This window comes from Cydia strobilella, chromosome 1, assembly GCF_947568885.1.
Source record: "Cydia strobilella chromosome 1, ilCydStro3.1, whole genome shotgun sequence".
Taxonomy (NCBI): domain Eukaryota; kingdom Metazoa; phylum Arthropoda; class Insecta; order Lepidoptera; family Tortricidae; genus Cydia; species Cydia strobilella.
The window spans coordinates 26,297,864-26,313,313 of record NC_086041.1 but is presented as its reverse complement, the minus strand read 5'-3'; the positions used below and the strand labels follow the sequence as shown (position 1 = coordinate 26,313,313).

Below are 15,450 nucleotides of genomic sequence, written 5' to 3'. Positions count from 1 at the left end.
ACTTCGTCGCCCGCGCATCTCCGCTGCACCTTCGGCTTTGGCCCAATTTTCCGGAAATTTAAATTTTGCCTCCACTCCGCTTCGGCGGATTCGAGCATAACTGAACAAGGGCGCGAGTTCCCCTTACGTTTGGGAGTCTGGTTATTGTAATTTCAAATCGTAGATATGCTGTAAAAGATCTTCTGTGGTAACCGGAATTATTATAGGGGTGAAGAAACAAATGGGAATGTAGAGAGTGTAAGGATACCGATGCAGCCAAACCACTTGTTTGCGTTAGGTATTCGAAGAGATAAAGTGATTGAGTCAAGAGTATAGGTCAATATGGTTTTTGTTACACCTACAAGGTGTAACAAAAATAGTGGGGATCCGTTTAAGGGCATATATATTCGGTATCGTGTTCAGCGGGGCTAAGATGGACGGCTGTCTATCATTTGTCACCATAGCTGTCACGCTCTAACAAGTACGTAAGTGCGAAAGTGGCGCATGATATTACAAGTGACAAAAACGCGACCATGATACCGGTGCAGATTAGGAAAAAGAAGGATTTTTTTTTGACTAAAATTTTTTTGACTCGTACGGAGGGTTGGCCGACTTGGACGACTTGCCCCATAAAAAAAGATACCGAATATGCCCTTAAATGGATCCCCACTATTTTTTGTTACAGCCTGTAGATAGCAAAAAAGCCGTACTTATTCAATAAACTTGTTAATTAAGGCTTTAAAAACGCATGTAGCAAACGATAGTATGCAGAAAGAGAATAGTCGTGAAATATATGGGATCCTATACTTTCTACGACTCTTCTCTTTCTGCACAGACTCTATACTTTACAGCTTTGATAAAACTAAAATCACTATAGTATTATCAGTGAACAGGCAGTATCAATACATTTATTGTACGTCCAAAATTCGTAGTCAAAAGCCAAAGATAGATACGTCATTACAAATCTTATTGTTAAAAAAAGGAACATGGCTGCTTGACGCGCCATTTAGCTTGTTGGCCACGAGATGTGTTTTTATTTTTGTGTTTTCCTCAACTCCCTTGGCAGTTTGTCATTTTTTATGGAATAATTTAATATCTACATAGCATGTAATGAAATATACATGTATTCAATTTTTAAGTTGAGGGTTTTCTTAGAATAGAGAAGGACAAAGGAGAAGGAATATTAAAGTTTATTAGAATTTCAAGACCTTTTAATAATAGCCCATTTGGTAAGCTCCAAAAGAGTCAGCAAAAATTTAGGTAGCAAGTGTAAGTAAGTATAAGTATAACCCCCAAACCTATTTACTGAAGAGCTTTTCTTAGTTTGCTTTATTGTATAATATGACCAAACTGAGTCAGGTAAATATGATACAGTAAAAAAGTGCAGTAGGTCACCTTGTTTTAAAGAAACAGGCTTTCAAACAGGTATCCTGAAATGGTATTACATCAAATGTGACGATTTTAAGTAAAAGGTACCACATTATCGCTTACCATAAGGACGAAATTTGCTAGTATCTTTATACGAATAACCTGTACGAGCGTCCTTATGGCAAGCGACAAAGTGGTACCTTTTGCTTGAAAACGACACATTAATAGTTACTAACTGTCGAAAATCCAATCTCTTCACACCTTCAAAATACCGACGATAAAATGAATTGAAGTTGTTAAATTAAAGCTAGTCACTTAGCGCCACTTGCACCATCCATCCCACTAACCCGGGGTTAAGCGGTTAAACTGTTAACCGAGTGTCAAATTGTACTGGTAACTCCAGGTTTAACCGGTTAACCCCGAGTTAGTGGGATGGTGTAAGTGGCGGTTAGTACTGAAAGGCACTTTGTCAAATATCTTTCTCGGACTAAGCGCCAGACTTTGTTTGAGCTGAAGTGTACCCTAGATCCTACTGGATAGTTACTATCCTATTGTGCTTTGCTAGCAAGATTTAGTTTGTATTTAATGGTGTTAGAATACAAGTTCGCCTGTCGGTATAAAGTTAAACACGAGCAGCGGGGCGCGTGCGACCAAGCGATATCAGGCAGACGACCGTGCGGTCCGTGCGTCAGTCAGGATTTATGGATTTACTCATCAACGGCTGATACATAGGCAGACGGTGGAACAGGGAAGTTAATGTGGTAACGAGAAAAATTTAATTTGTTTCAGTCTATTGTTTTCGTCGTGGTGTTATAATTGTAGCTTATTTTTTGTTTTAGCGTTACTGCTGCAGCATTGCCGCAGGCGTTGTCATTGTCAATCTCCTTGGCAGAATGAGTGACAGATTGAACGTCCTTATCGATACAGCAAAGAGATTGACAGTAATATCGCCTGCGTCAACGCTGCAGCAGTAACGTTGTTGCAGGATGTCGTTACATTTATTTAAGCAACTATACCTAAAACAAAAATTACAATAGCAACTTAAAAACAACTGTATGATAAATAAAAATAAAGGGTCTTATTGCAATAAAAAACTGAGCCGTCAAAAAATCGCTTTCAATTAGCAAGAGGATTTAAATTCAATAGAGCGTTTGATTCGCCGTCGGCCGGGTAGGGAGCGGACGCACATACGTAGATTTGAGCCATCTAGTCGGCCAATAACATTTTTGCGTCTATCTTCTTTAAAATCGTGTATTTAACTATAAAAACAAAATTAATGAATAAAAACATAAAAATGATGTTTTTGAAAATTAGAGATACTGTCTGTTTTTTTTAGCTACCGCCAGGCAGCAATAATTCCACTGTTTCGCGACATATAGCTTTTTTTAAAGCTTTTATTTAAAATCACTGTAACCGAGTACCTGTTTATATGTACATTAGAGGCACTGGACGATTCTGTAGTAACCGAGTACCTGTTTATATGTACATTAGAGGCACTGGACGATTCTGTAGTAACCGAGTACCTGTTTATATGTACATTAGAGGCACTGGACGATTCTGTAAAATAAAACTAATTATTACCCAAGTAGAAAATAATGAACATTTTGTATACTTTATTCACTGAAACTGTATAAATTTCGATCGACCTTTTTTGGCATTAGGCAGATCTTGGCAAAAACCGTTATAAGTTATAGAATGCTAAACATGAAATTAAATGATTAAAATTAAAATAAAGGCTTGGACGGACTTAGAAATATTTCAAAATAGCTTTTGAATTCTAAAATCTACAAAAAATTGCTTCAAAAAAGGTGTTACGTTTGAGCTCTAATTAAATATAATAAACTAAGGTAAATTATTTTCAATATATACTAGGTTTCTAGGTTAAAAGATTCATACCTGAATTATCATAATCCATCACTTTTACTACACTAAAATACGAAGTTTTTTTTAACCTGTTTTAAGCATAAGCAAAATTGAAGGCGCCGAGAATTGATTCGTACGCTGAGTGAAGACCGAATTTCAATTACCTGTTGATCGGCACTAACGTTATCAAATGAGGTTAAAGGGGTGGGGGATACTAGATACTAGATCTACTAGATAATGTAATTAAGGGCTTATCAGCATGTTGATTTTTGATAATTCGACTTTTGGCCGCCTAGATTGCTCAAATCTATGTATGTGGGACGCCTCTAAGCCACTGACGCCGCCCGTGTGGTTGCAGCTTTACATTGACAGCTCGTGCCATTATTTGAGATCACACTGGCAATCGGCATCCATATCTACAGTCAATATACATTGATCTGTTCAATCTGTCGGTAATCTGAGTAATCTCTTACCAAACTAACAATTAAGACCACTATAAACAATTGCCGTTTTGGTTTGTAATTTATTTAGCCATTGTGTTAAGAATCAAAAATGATACTGTAATATTCGGAAATATTTATTTACATACAAGATATATACAGTTGTACTACGTAAACGAAATTAATAACTAGCTTAAATCTTAAATAGGCCAGCCCTTGAGGCATTGTACCAAGGATGCTGGCGGCATTTCCTCGCTGTATCGCAATGCTGATACGTTGTGCTAATTGCAATATTTATTTATTTATATAAGAAGTTATAAGAGTACTGTACAGAAAAAAAAATGTTCACACTTATTTGAAAGCATATTAGGTTCGATCAAATCATGAATTACTTAAATCCAAATTGTATGTGAAATGCAATTAAAACAGGTATGTACCTACCTACCTTGATAAAAGATAAGTTTACACTCGCACAATGCTGCCAACTTGTTCAAGTAATTCAACTCAACTTATTAGTTAGTTGCCAGTTAGCACAGTAGCGACGCGACCCGCGAATCACGCGTTGAGTAATTACTATCAAATTAATTACGACACGATTTTGACTTGAATCGCTAAGTGACTTAGTGGATTAGTGGCGCCTTCGATTACATGTTGGCGTAGTATATCCAGATACATATAAATAACCCTTAACCAAGGCTCGTAAATTCATTGTCGGTTTAGTTAGCTTACCTCGTTGCGCGTGACCATACTTGCTTGGTAAAAAAAGCCAAAGTCAACACTTGAATACCGTCAAAGATGGAAAAATGTTGTAGTGATATTTTTTGTTTATAAAACTTTCACTTCAATGGCCCCAGCCCGTCGCTTTGCCACTTACAAGTTGTCCATAAAAAAAACCTACGCTGCACCAATTTTTTTTTTTTTATATAATATGAGGCATAGATTATGTAACTTTGAAATTGACTAGTGGCTCCGTGAGCTGTAGACCTCGCGTTAAGCTTATAAAATGCATTCGTTGAGTCGTTATCACAGTGAACTCACAATGGCCTTAAGCGCCATAGACGCTATTGGCCCTTAAATCATTGATGCCGAAGTCCGCATTTTGAAAAAATTCCAAAAACGAGATTGATAGAAAAACGTTTTAATTTTAGAATCTGGTCACAAAATTTCACGAGAATCTGTTAAGAATTGCAACCTGTAGAGGGGAACATCCGGACATACGAATGCAAAACGCCAGTCAAAACGGAGACCTTCGCTAACGCTACGGTCAATAAATGAGTGATGATGTATTTATTGAAAATAACAGTTTTTTGATTCACCGCTTTCAAACAACAGTAAAGTTGTACAATGTAACGTGGGTGCTCAAGTCGTCAAACAGGTGAATAGAAACAAATCTTTATAAGTTAGCTTAAACTATTTTATTTTTATGTTGCAGTTTTATATTTATCTTTCCACAGCAATTCAAAGCATTTTGATGGCGTTAAACGAACCGTATTCAAATAAGATTGCTTTGAAGAGAAGCTGCGTTCCGACTCGCACATTATTTACTTATTATGATATAAACACTATTTGAGACAGGTAAACGTTTCAGGTATTACTGAAACTCGTTAAGTTAAGCCGATCAATCGCAAACATAAAGGACTTGCACAAATGTTTAGGTCATAGGTCCTCTCTGCATCTACAGCATCATTCGGCGCAATCATACATACAATACCCAGTAGCACCCACCGCTACACCAGCGGGTATAACTCAGTGTGTAAAAGGAATGATTATTCTTTGTTATAAGACGGAGGGTGCAAAGGCACGCAGACCTTAGGGAAATATTTGCCAACGCGTTCAAATATTGGTTCCGTAGGGCTCACGCACGCTTGTCAGCCCTATGTGGGTCACGAGACTCCATTTATTAGTTTACAATACTAGATAAAATACTTTTAGTCCGCGTAAAAAGGCAATAAAAGAAAAATAAATGCCTCTTAAATTTATTAAAAGTAATGTCTCCATACTACTTTTGAGCTTGCTATGTAGCAGAAAATAATTTGATGGTTTACAGCTAAGTATGTAACAGTGTAGTATTATTTATGCTTATTAGGGTTCAGTACCCAAAGGGTAAAAACAGGACCCTATTACTAAGACTCCGCTGTCTGTCTGTCTGTCCGTCTGTCCATCGTCCGTCTTTAAGTTAATAATAAGTCGATAGTTATAATATTAATATACAAAAAAGACTAAATAGGTACCTACATAGTTAAATGTAAATATTATTATTTATTTATATTTACATTGTTTCAGGTGAAAGTGATGCTTCGCGTCGGCGCCTCGGGTGAAGGTCCCTTCACAAGTGGCACCCAAACGTTCTCCTTGGACAAACGCAAGAAACAAGTGAGCCTCTGCGAGAACACCACCGGCGCCGCCGCCGCCCCCGAGGACAGGAAGGTCGGCGTGGCCGCGCCGAAGATGTTTGCGTTTGACGCAATCTTCTCCCAGGATGACTCTCAGGTAAAATCTAACCTTGGTGGACAAGACCAAGAAATAAGTACGTCTCTGCGAGAACACCACCGGCGCCACCGCCGCTCCCGAGGAGAGGAAGATCGGCGTGGTCGCATCTGCCATGCAGCGTTTGAAGTGGCCTTCTAAAACTAAATTATTAAAATGTCTATGATTACGTATATATCCAGCACATTTCCCCCTCAATCCCCAATTTAACCGAGAATTGGCAATTGATCCCGTGCGATGGCGCTAGTTTACTTTCCGCAAACTAAATTTAACTGCAAGTGTCGACATTTAGTTTCACGACCTTTTTAAAATTTTATCTCTCAACGTTTCGCGCCCGGCGTCTACGTTATGAGGTAAGTGTCTGTTCAGCTATTTGGAGATAAAATGAAATTAGGTATTCCGTTGCTCGAGGATGAAGAAAATGTCATGAAGTATTTATGCAACTTCTTATACTAGCTCCTGCATTTTTGTTATCTTATTCGGAATGTTGGCAGCAGAAAACTAACACATTAACATGTTACACTACTATAGTGTATAGTTATATAGATAAGGTATAGTGTTACATATGTAGTACCTACTCAAGTCATTTTACGGACCGGAAGTAAATATATAGCGAATTGGAAATAATTTATAATAGCTGATGTTTATAGTTTAACGGATATATCATAATTCTTATCTAGTATTAAATATACACGGTGTTTCCTGTAACAGGAGCAATAAATTAAACTGGAGGCTGTACGCCTCAAACTGACCAACATTTGTTCAGCAACTTTTACCGGTTATACAAACTAGAATCCAACAAAATATTTTATACGCTTTCCGGTACAAGTATGTATTAAAAATGTCTTATCTGTAGAATTCTTATGAAAATACATTTTCTAGATCGTTTAATAAGCATCTAAACAAAATATTTCTAGCAAATTAAGACATGTATCACACGCGCCGTGCATTTGTAGATATATTGGCTTTACAATTTTTATTAATTTTATTTCGACTTTCTTAAATACAGTGACCCAAAAATACGTTGACAAAGCTTTTTCTAATTATTTTATTAAGTACTTACGTAACTAGTACAAAATAAGTTAATAATTAAAACTAGTATTTTTGAAAGCAAACAAGCTACGTAAAGCATAACTTCTTGAGGATAAAGATAAAGAAGTTCGCTTGGAGAGATGTCGGTTGATTAAGCAACTGAAAAGTGGGAAAATGTACTTTTTACTGATTATATTGATATGATGATATGATATTGTATTGAACAGACCCATAATCACCAAAATGACAGAATTTACTCTTCTAGTCGCCTTGGAGAAGCCGCAGTCAATCCTCATCGCCAAAAGCCGGATTCAGTTATGGTTTGGGGTGGTAGGTATTTGCAGTAGTGTGCAGCAGTGGTGCAAAGATAATTTTCCCGGATTCATAAGTTGAAAAGAGTGGCCACCCTACTCGCCTGATCTAAATCAAATGGATTATAGTTTGTGATCGTAGAAACAAGGGCCTGTGCTACTAAACACAAAATAGTAAAGAAGAAGAGTAAAGAGTAAAAGCAACACTTACCGAAGAATGGGAAAGAATATCCTTGGAGGAGCTGCGGCATACAGTTGAAAATTTTACCAAACGTTTGCGTTTGTGTATCAAAGCGAAAGGGGCTATTTTGAAGACAATTAATATTTGTGGCATAAAAAAGACTGTAGTTTTAATTTTTAACTTATTTTTTACTAGTTACGTAAATACTTAATACAACAATTAGAACAAACTTTGTCAACGTATTTTTGGGCCATCCTGTACTAGCGCTACACTTTCGAATTGATATTTGATTAGCTTTACATGATATATTTTCTTTGCATGTATTCATTTATAACTGATTTTAGGCAAACATATCGTTATGCTTGTAGATATAATAATTGTAGTAATTGTTTAAAATAAAAATGGAGTTTTTTTTTTCTATTCACTCGTACCTGCTTCCGGGTAGAATATTTGTAGGATGCCTGCATATAATATCTATAAATATCTTATTAGAATTAGTAATTTAAAAAAAAACTGGCTACAATATTTCGCATCGCTCCGTGGAAAACGAAATGCCTGCATTGTAAAGCGTACATCGTTCGGATATTAGCAAGTTTTGCGTTCTTACAAAATTCCATCATTGTATAAAAATGTCAGGCATTTTCTATAATATTCCTCAATTTTACTGCAGCTATTTTATCGCACAACTTACATGCTTAACTTTAGTTTTACTATTTAATAGTTACCTAAGTTATAAAAAAATTTCTCGATTAACTTGCGAAATAAATTACTATCGTAATCATACGAACAGGGAACAGGTAAGATTGGTTTTAAAACACTATGAAATGACAGCCTACCTGAGCCTAATCAGACTATTCCACAATATCCTCATAAATTTCGCCGTAACTCTGCATTCCGCAGTCATTAATAGTGTGTAATCCCCTTTATCTAGCGCGTTAGGCACTGGCTTAAATGCGCATCGGAATTACATTCGTACGTGTTTCCTAATAGTACATTTACACGAAAATACGGCAGTTAACGATTGGGTATTAACCGAACATTAATGAAATTATTATGGCACTGTGCGTAAGTCATTTAGTTATGTGGTGCGACGCCATTTCTATAATGTTTGTTTTGTCTATGATATAAGTACCTACGTAGGTAGTTTAAGCTACTATCTATTCTATAGCATATACCTAATTACCAATTATAAAATATCAGACAAATAACTGGGAACATTTTTATACTACTCTAGATGTGGTAACGATTAAAAAACCGTTTTCTAGGTTTTAGGCTTAAGGCGTTTTATGCCAATTCTCGTAAGCCTCTGGATATTCTATCACATCTTTGCTGGAGGCCTAGCCTGACAATCGTACATCGACAAACGCTAAACGAAAAGAAAATATATCGGGATGACTATTATTTCCATATTGGCTTTTTCTATCAATGATTGTCATCTTTGCTGGGCCCCCTGGGTGCCTAGCCAAGGTGACAATCGTTTGCGCTATAATAACGAAACGCCTTTGTATCTCTATCAATCTTCCATATTAGTGCGACGGTGACAGTTGCGTTGCGTTTCATTCGCTACAGAGTGTAAACGATTGGCATGCTGGCTACGCACCCTGATCTATTGTCGCCAAGGTACCTTTTAAATCGAAAAGTAGCGTAATTGAATACCTACTATATAGGTACCTGCCTATAGAAGTTATAACTTAATTAAATTTCACGACATGATTGTAGTTTGAGTTGTCGCTTGGACTGTACATGTACAGTGGCGTGCAATAATTCAGCTGACAGCCTGACAGTGGGCTGACAGCGGCTTACGAACCTCCGCCCAGCTTAGCGGACGGTCACTTCGTGTTATAATGGATTTACATAGTAGGTATCATTTAGGTACAGACACCTACCTAATTATTACATGCATCATTGCATAGGTACCCCAAACTAGCCTCTGAACGTGACTCCGCCCAGGGGCCCATTTCTCGAACGATATTAGTCTAATATTATTAGTGTGTTGCCATGGTAACCCAAAAGATTTGACAGTTCGTGGACTAATACTATTAGTCTAATACCGTTCGAGAAATGGGCCCCAGGTAAAATTTGTTAATAGTACTTAGTAAGGGAGCCCAAGAGGGGATTTTTCGTAGTTACTCGGGCGTGTCTGATTAAGTTATGAGTGATATATTGCTCTCCGTGGAGATCGACCTTAACCACTTTTAACGTCTATATTGGTTAAAAAAATCGTTGAGTAGATTGGGGATTTGGTCATTTTGGTCCAAGTTAATACTATAATTGTGCTTAATCTGACAATTATTTGTACGCATTTTCTTAATAATGAATCTGACTTTTCTTAATTCTTAAAATGACGGTTACATTGTGAAAACCGGGGTTTGATCTTGTAATTTGTAATCATCTAATCATGGATTATTAATGAACCTTTAATAAACCAAACAAAAATTATTTCAAAATTCTTACGCACAATCATTTAACAAATAAACCTTAAAATTCTCTCAATTCGTTAACTGGATAAAACACCTCTCATAACAAATTGCGATGTTTTTTTAATAATTAACTGCCCCCTTGCTCCGGATCTAAACGCTTTCAATTAGCGACGAGGGGCCATTAAAATTTTCATTCACAACAATTTCAATATTCCCGCCAAATGAATTTGTTCGAGTGGGGTTGCTAAGACGGAATTTAAAAATTAATTACTACATTTTTAGGTTAAGTAAGTGTGTATTTATGATCGTTATTAATTTTAAATTGCATATTTTCCTGCACATATAAATAAATAAATAAATAATAATAAATATTATAGGACATTTTTACACAGATTGAGTAAGTCCCACAGTAAGCTCAAGAAGGCTTGTGTTGCGGGTACTCAGACAACGATATATATAATATACAAATACATAAAATACATAGAAAACACCCAAGACTCAGGAACAAATATCTGTGCTCATCACACAAATAAATGCCCTTACCGGGTTTCGAACCCGGGACCATCGTACAACATACACACATGGTACATATGTTCTACATATAGTATCAAACAACAACATACTTACTGTGTAAGTAATAGTTGGAAACGATTACTACTTTTTCCTATGGTATATAACTATGTGATATAAACACAAAATACCTTTTCTGTAAATTTGTGTATATAGGTACGATACGAAGTAAGTAGGTATTTAAGTGAGTAAAGGTAGATTAGATACCAATACAGAAACGTACATATATACATATACACATGTACTAAAGATGTTATTTACATGTATTTACTGTACCCTCGCGCCTTATTATTACTTAGAGCGATTTTGATATAATGTGAAAAAAATATATATCGATATGCTATGGTATTTTCCTATCCGTAGCACATAATTATGTAAAAAAATATTAGAATATGTAGGTACCTACAGAAATCAATTCTCGCAGTGTCGGGATGCCCTTGTACTTATTAATATATTAAAATAATAGCACAAAAAGGCATAAGTAGATGTGTTGAATTAACATAGGTAGCCATTTAGCGCTAATCACGACACGTTGTCGTTTTGCCTCAACGAAGCTACGATTGTCGCTCAGCAGTGAATGTGTTAATAGAGTCGTCGATGTAGGGTTCTAGAGTTATCTTAAACGGACTCTGGTGATTATACACGTTAATATAATTCCTAGTGAATTGTTCAGGGAGAAAAAAGTGCATTACGTTTGAATGGAGAATTGGCTGCCTATTGCCAGTTAGCTACAGTCACAAAGGGCCGATATATCTATCCCTCATAAACAGTTATGTAACGGCATTTACACCTGACCTGACTGATTAAAATGTACTTTGAACAAAAAGCCAGTAGATATATTTAAAACCTCATATCAACTTGCGGCTTTTGTAACGGCTTTAGCATTTTCGCATCGCATCGTCCAAAAATGTAAACAGTGGTACTTAACCTATTTTTAACTTCGTCAACATACAAACTATCTGAGGAAACATGGTAAAACATTAATATCACATAAAAAAACAAATACGAGTAAACAGCATTCTAACATAATCTGGGGGCAAACCTTAAGCCCTTTTAATTATCTGTGTATGATAAAAAAAACACGTGCCCGGGATCCGCCGAAGGCTACCGAGGTCTGCCGACAGATCCCGAGGTGTGCCGCGGCTCAGTCCGGCTTTGCAACGTAAACATGATGTAAATGGCAGATTTGCTTAAATTATTCAATGCATTACTTCTAACGCTGGCGTAGCGAAGTTTTCCCTTCTAAATCCCTTATGAAACAAGGTCAACACAAACAAAACGTTTAATTAAGTTTAGTTTTTAATGGTTTCAACCCGTTTTAATTGGGTAGTTTTACAAGTATTTCTAAAAAAATATATACATTTTTTTTATAAGCAATGTATTATTTCATCCCCCCACGCAGTATGTCATACGAGTAGATTTGACTTTACAGGTTTGTGTAAGTATGTATGTGTATTCTATATTTCAAAAATATGAGTTTAGTTTAATATCTCCCAATAGAATAAGAACAATACGATTACGATTTAAGTAATGTTATTAAGTATCTAATATTCAGGTATTAAAAAATCGTTTAATTTTATAGAAAACATTCAGACGTGATAATTTTTGTTACAGACTGAGATATGTTCGAGCGCTCTCACGGACGTTATCCACGCGGTGATCAACGGGACGGACGGTTGCCTCTTCTGTTTTGGTCACGCAGGACTAGGTAAATACATTACTTATACTAAATACATATGTATGTATTGTACGTACATGTACTGCGTTTGTGATAACTACTTTCAGGAGCTAAATGAATATAGAGCAAAACTACAAAATGAGTCTCTAAAAAATAAATTCACTTCTTTTTAAATCGGATAATAATGCAACCTACTCGTATGACGCCAGGGCTTACGGCCCATAACGAGTTGATTGGCAATCCATTCATCAATGTCAATTCTGTTGTTTTGACCAATCGGTAAAACTCGCATTCTACCGTTTGCGATTAATAGGAGTGCTGAAACTATACGCAATACTTTCTTCGTACCGTAGTTAGGTAAATAGCCTCTGGCTGCGACTAACGACTTCATCGAAATAAAAAACGTTCAAACGTTAAAAAAATAGGAAATCCCAATTAATTTATGAGTCGAACTTGATTAAGTTATCTTGCTAACTGTACTCTCTTTTATTCACTGTTTTTAAATAAACAGGGGAATGCCTGTCTTTTGTTACCTAGGTATTTTTCTTAAATAAATAAGTATCCAAAATGTATGTTAAATTGGTTCCTAGGGTCTGCCTAAACTAACTTTGAACCGACTTGAATAGAACAAAGTTTGACATTAATGACGACATTGGCACACTTTGTCCATGCAAATGCCATGCAGAGGTAGCTTGTTCTAACTCTACCTATTTCTTGATTCCGATCTTTTTTTTTTTTTTTATTAAAAAAAGGCAAGCACTTGACCGCAATCTCACCTGATGGTAAGTGCCGATGCAGTCTAGGATGGATCATGCTTACCTAAAAGATGTCTATTCACTCTTGATTTAAAAAGATCCAAGTTATAGTGGACTGGGAATATATTTGCAGGAAGTGAATTCCACTCATTCGATCTTATCGTTGCAAGTCATAAAAGGAAATGAACCCCACATAACTTATATTTAAAGCTAATCCGAGACAAACTTGATCAGTGCCTGCGCACTCATATACGTGGCGGTAATTAAAACAAGATAGGAAATTATTCACTCAGTTTGAGAATCCCCAAAATAAGCGGCATGTTCTCTAAGCTCGGTTTTAGTGGGATCTGGCTCCCGGTGAAGTTTCATTTGGCGAGCTTTCATTCAATTTGCATTTAAAACCATAATCCTCGAGGTAGGGGTAAGAAGAGGCTTGTTACTTTACCTCGTTCTGAATTATCGCCGTAATGAAAATATAAGCCTCCTTATTGTTCTTACGGATTATTATCCTGAGCGGGATTACTCGGAATAACTTGCAAAAACGATTTGCAGACCATTCAAATCATGACCTAATTATCTCGATGAAATCTCTTGACGATGCACATTTTCTATTAAGTGATTATATACCGCATATTATTACTGAAGGATATTTTTAAAAACCCTGACGCTATTTCAATTGGTAGACTATTTCCATATACCTATAGAATGTACAATGGTGCTCGCCTTTTTTTATGTACATCGACGACTGTCTGTTATAATGGAACACTATTTATCTTTATAAAATCGGTAAAAAATTAAACGGAGTAAAAGTAGAATATCTGTTTAAATTAATAATATGCTCTCTTTTATAAAAAAATATTTTCAGATGATAATGATGAAATTGATAAATTTGCTGTGAGATACAATATCATTGATTTGAATGGGGTGCACAAGGTCGGTACAACTCACAGAGTCACTAGTTTAGTAAGGAACCAATGAGATTCTTTAATTTGGCGTCAAGAATGCCCGATAGTGACATGCACGTAGTAGTAGTCACCTGCAATAATATGTTACACAACGAAGGCCGCATAAATATCTGACACGATCTAATTTCAAGAGCCTTCGAAGAGTAACATATTATGGCAGGTGACTGTATATGCTTAGTTTGGGGCTAGGTCGATCTAACTATGTAATATTGTCCCCAAATATTTAAATATCTTACACAAGATGACCCGCGCGAACTTCGTTTCACCTATATCTTTTTTTTTGCAGTCTTATTTTTTTCTTTCATAAGAACCTTCTTATGAAAGAAACACAACAAAAAAGAACTAGTAAAATTGGTCCACCCGTTCACGCGTGATGACGTGACCAAGTGAAATAGGGATTGATATTTATTGATATTTTGATATTGATATATACATATATATAAATTGTACTCGTATGTTGTATAGGGTCTCATTTTATTTTAGTCTCTGACTTACCTTCAAGTTCAAGTAATATAAGTTATGGCTATTTAGGAGAAAGCCGCTTTCTCACCTTTTGCGTTTATCAAACTTTCAATTAAGACTCAGACTCTTTCCCATTTCGATGCAAATTCGGAGGCGACGAGGCGAGGCGGGCGGAACTTCGCGCCGCACTTTATAGTTCACTTGATAAATAGCGAAATAACTTGCGGTCTGCTTTGTCGTCACCAGCTTTGAATACTAAAAGTTTTTCCGAAATGGAAATCTAACAATTTATTTAATGGAATGATGTCCAACTGAAGTAATGGTGTCAAAATGTTTCTAGTTAATTTTCTGCTTGGGCAGAACAGTTTTACCTATTTTAAATTTAATGTTAGTCTTTCTAACAATATGATTCGTCCAATCATATTCCAGACAGGCAAGTTTATCGGAGGAAGTACCCAAACACCTTTTTTCATTATCTGATAATCCACTTAAACTCTCCAGGTAAGTCGTACACAATGTTGGGGCGACCGGAGTCGGCGGCGTCGCTGGGCGCCATCCCGTGCGCCATCGCCTGGCTGTTCCGGGGCATCGCTGAGCAGCGCCACAAGTGCGGAACAAGGTTCTCCGTACGAGTGTCTGCCGTTGAGCTCTGCACCAACACCAACCAAATCAGAGATTTGCTGACGCCCTATCAAAATGGTAAGTGCAACAAAGTAAAACAGTGTTTGTGAGAGAAAAACAATGCTTCCATTTCGCATCAGTTGTGTATCAGTTGGCACTACCAGTGTAGCATCATTGTAATGAAACAAATATAGATTTTTATTTGAAGACTGTAGATATATTTATTTTTATTTTTTAAGCAAGAGGCTCTGGGTTAACTGCGGAACACAATGTTTTGACGCGGAGCCACCAGCAATTCGTACCTAACCTATAAATTCA

General features: G+C 36.5%; 2 protein-coding genes across 4 annotated transcripts in view; both read left to right on the top strand.

Annotated features, from left to right (window-relative positions):
* LOC134755424 (transcription activator GAGA-like) overlaps window positions 1-15,450 on the top strand; it is a 470,096-nt gene that overhangs the window by 236,761 nt on the left and 217,885 nt on the right. The gene's annotated exons all lie outside the window — the stretch shown is intronic.
* The window catches only part of LOC134742282 (kinesin-like protein CG14535), a 326,650-nt gene that overhangs the window by 307,023 nt on the left and 4,177 nt on the right, over window positions 1-15,450 (top strand). For all 3 annotated transcript variants that reach the window (XM_063675350.1, XM_063675336.1, XM_063675342.1), the window contains 3 exons: window positions 5,934-6,140; window positions 12,266-12,359; window positions 15,013-15,210. In XM_063675350.1, the coding sequence (XP_063531420.1) occupies window positions 5,934-6,140; window positions 12,266-12,359; window positions 15,013-15,210 (499 nt within the window). The remainder of the gene's footprint in view (window positions 1-5,933; window positions 6,141-12,265; window positions 12,360-15,012; window positions 15,211-15,450) is intronic.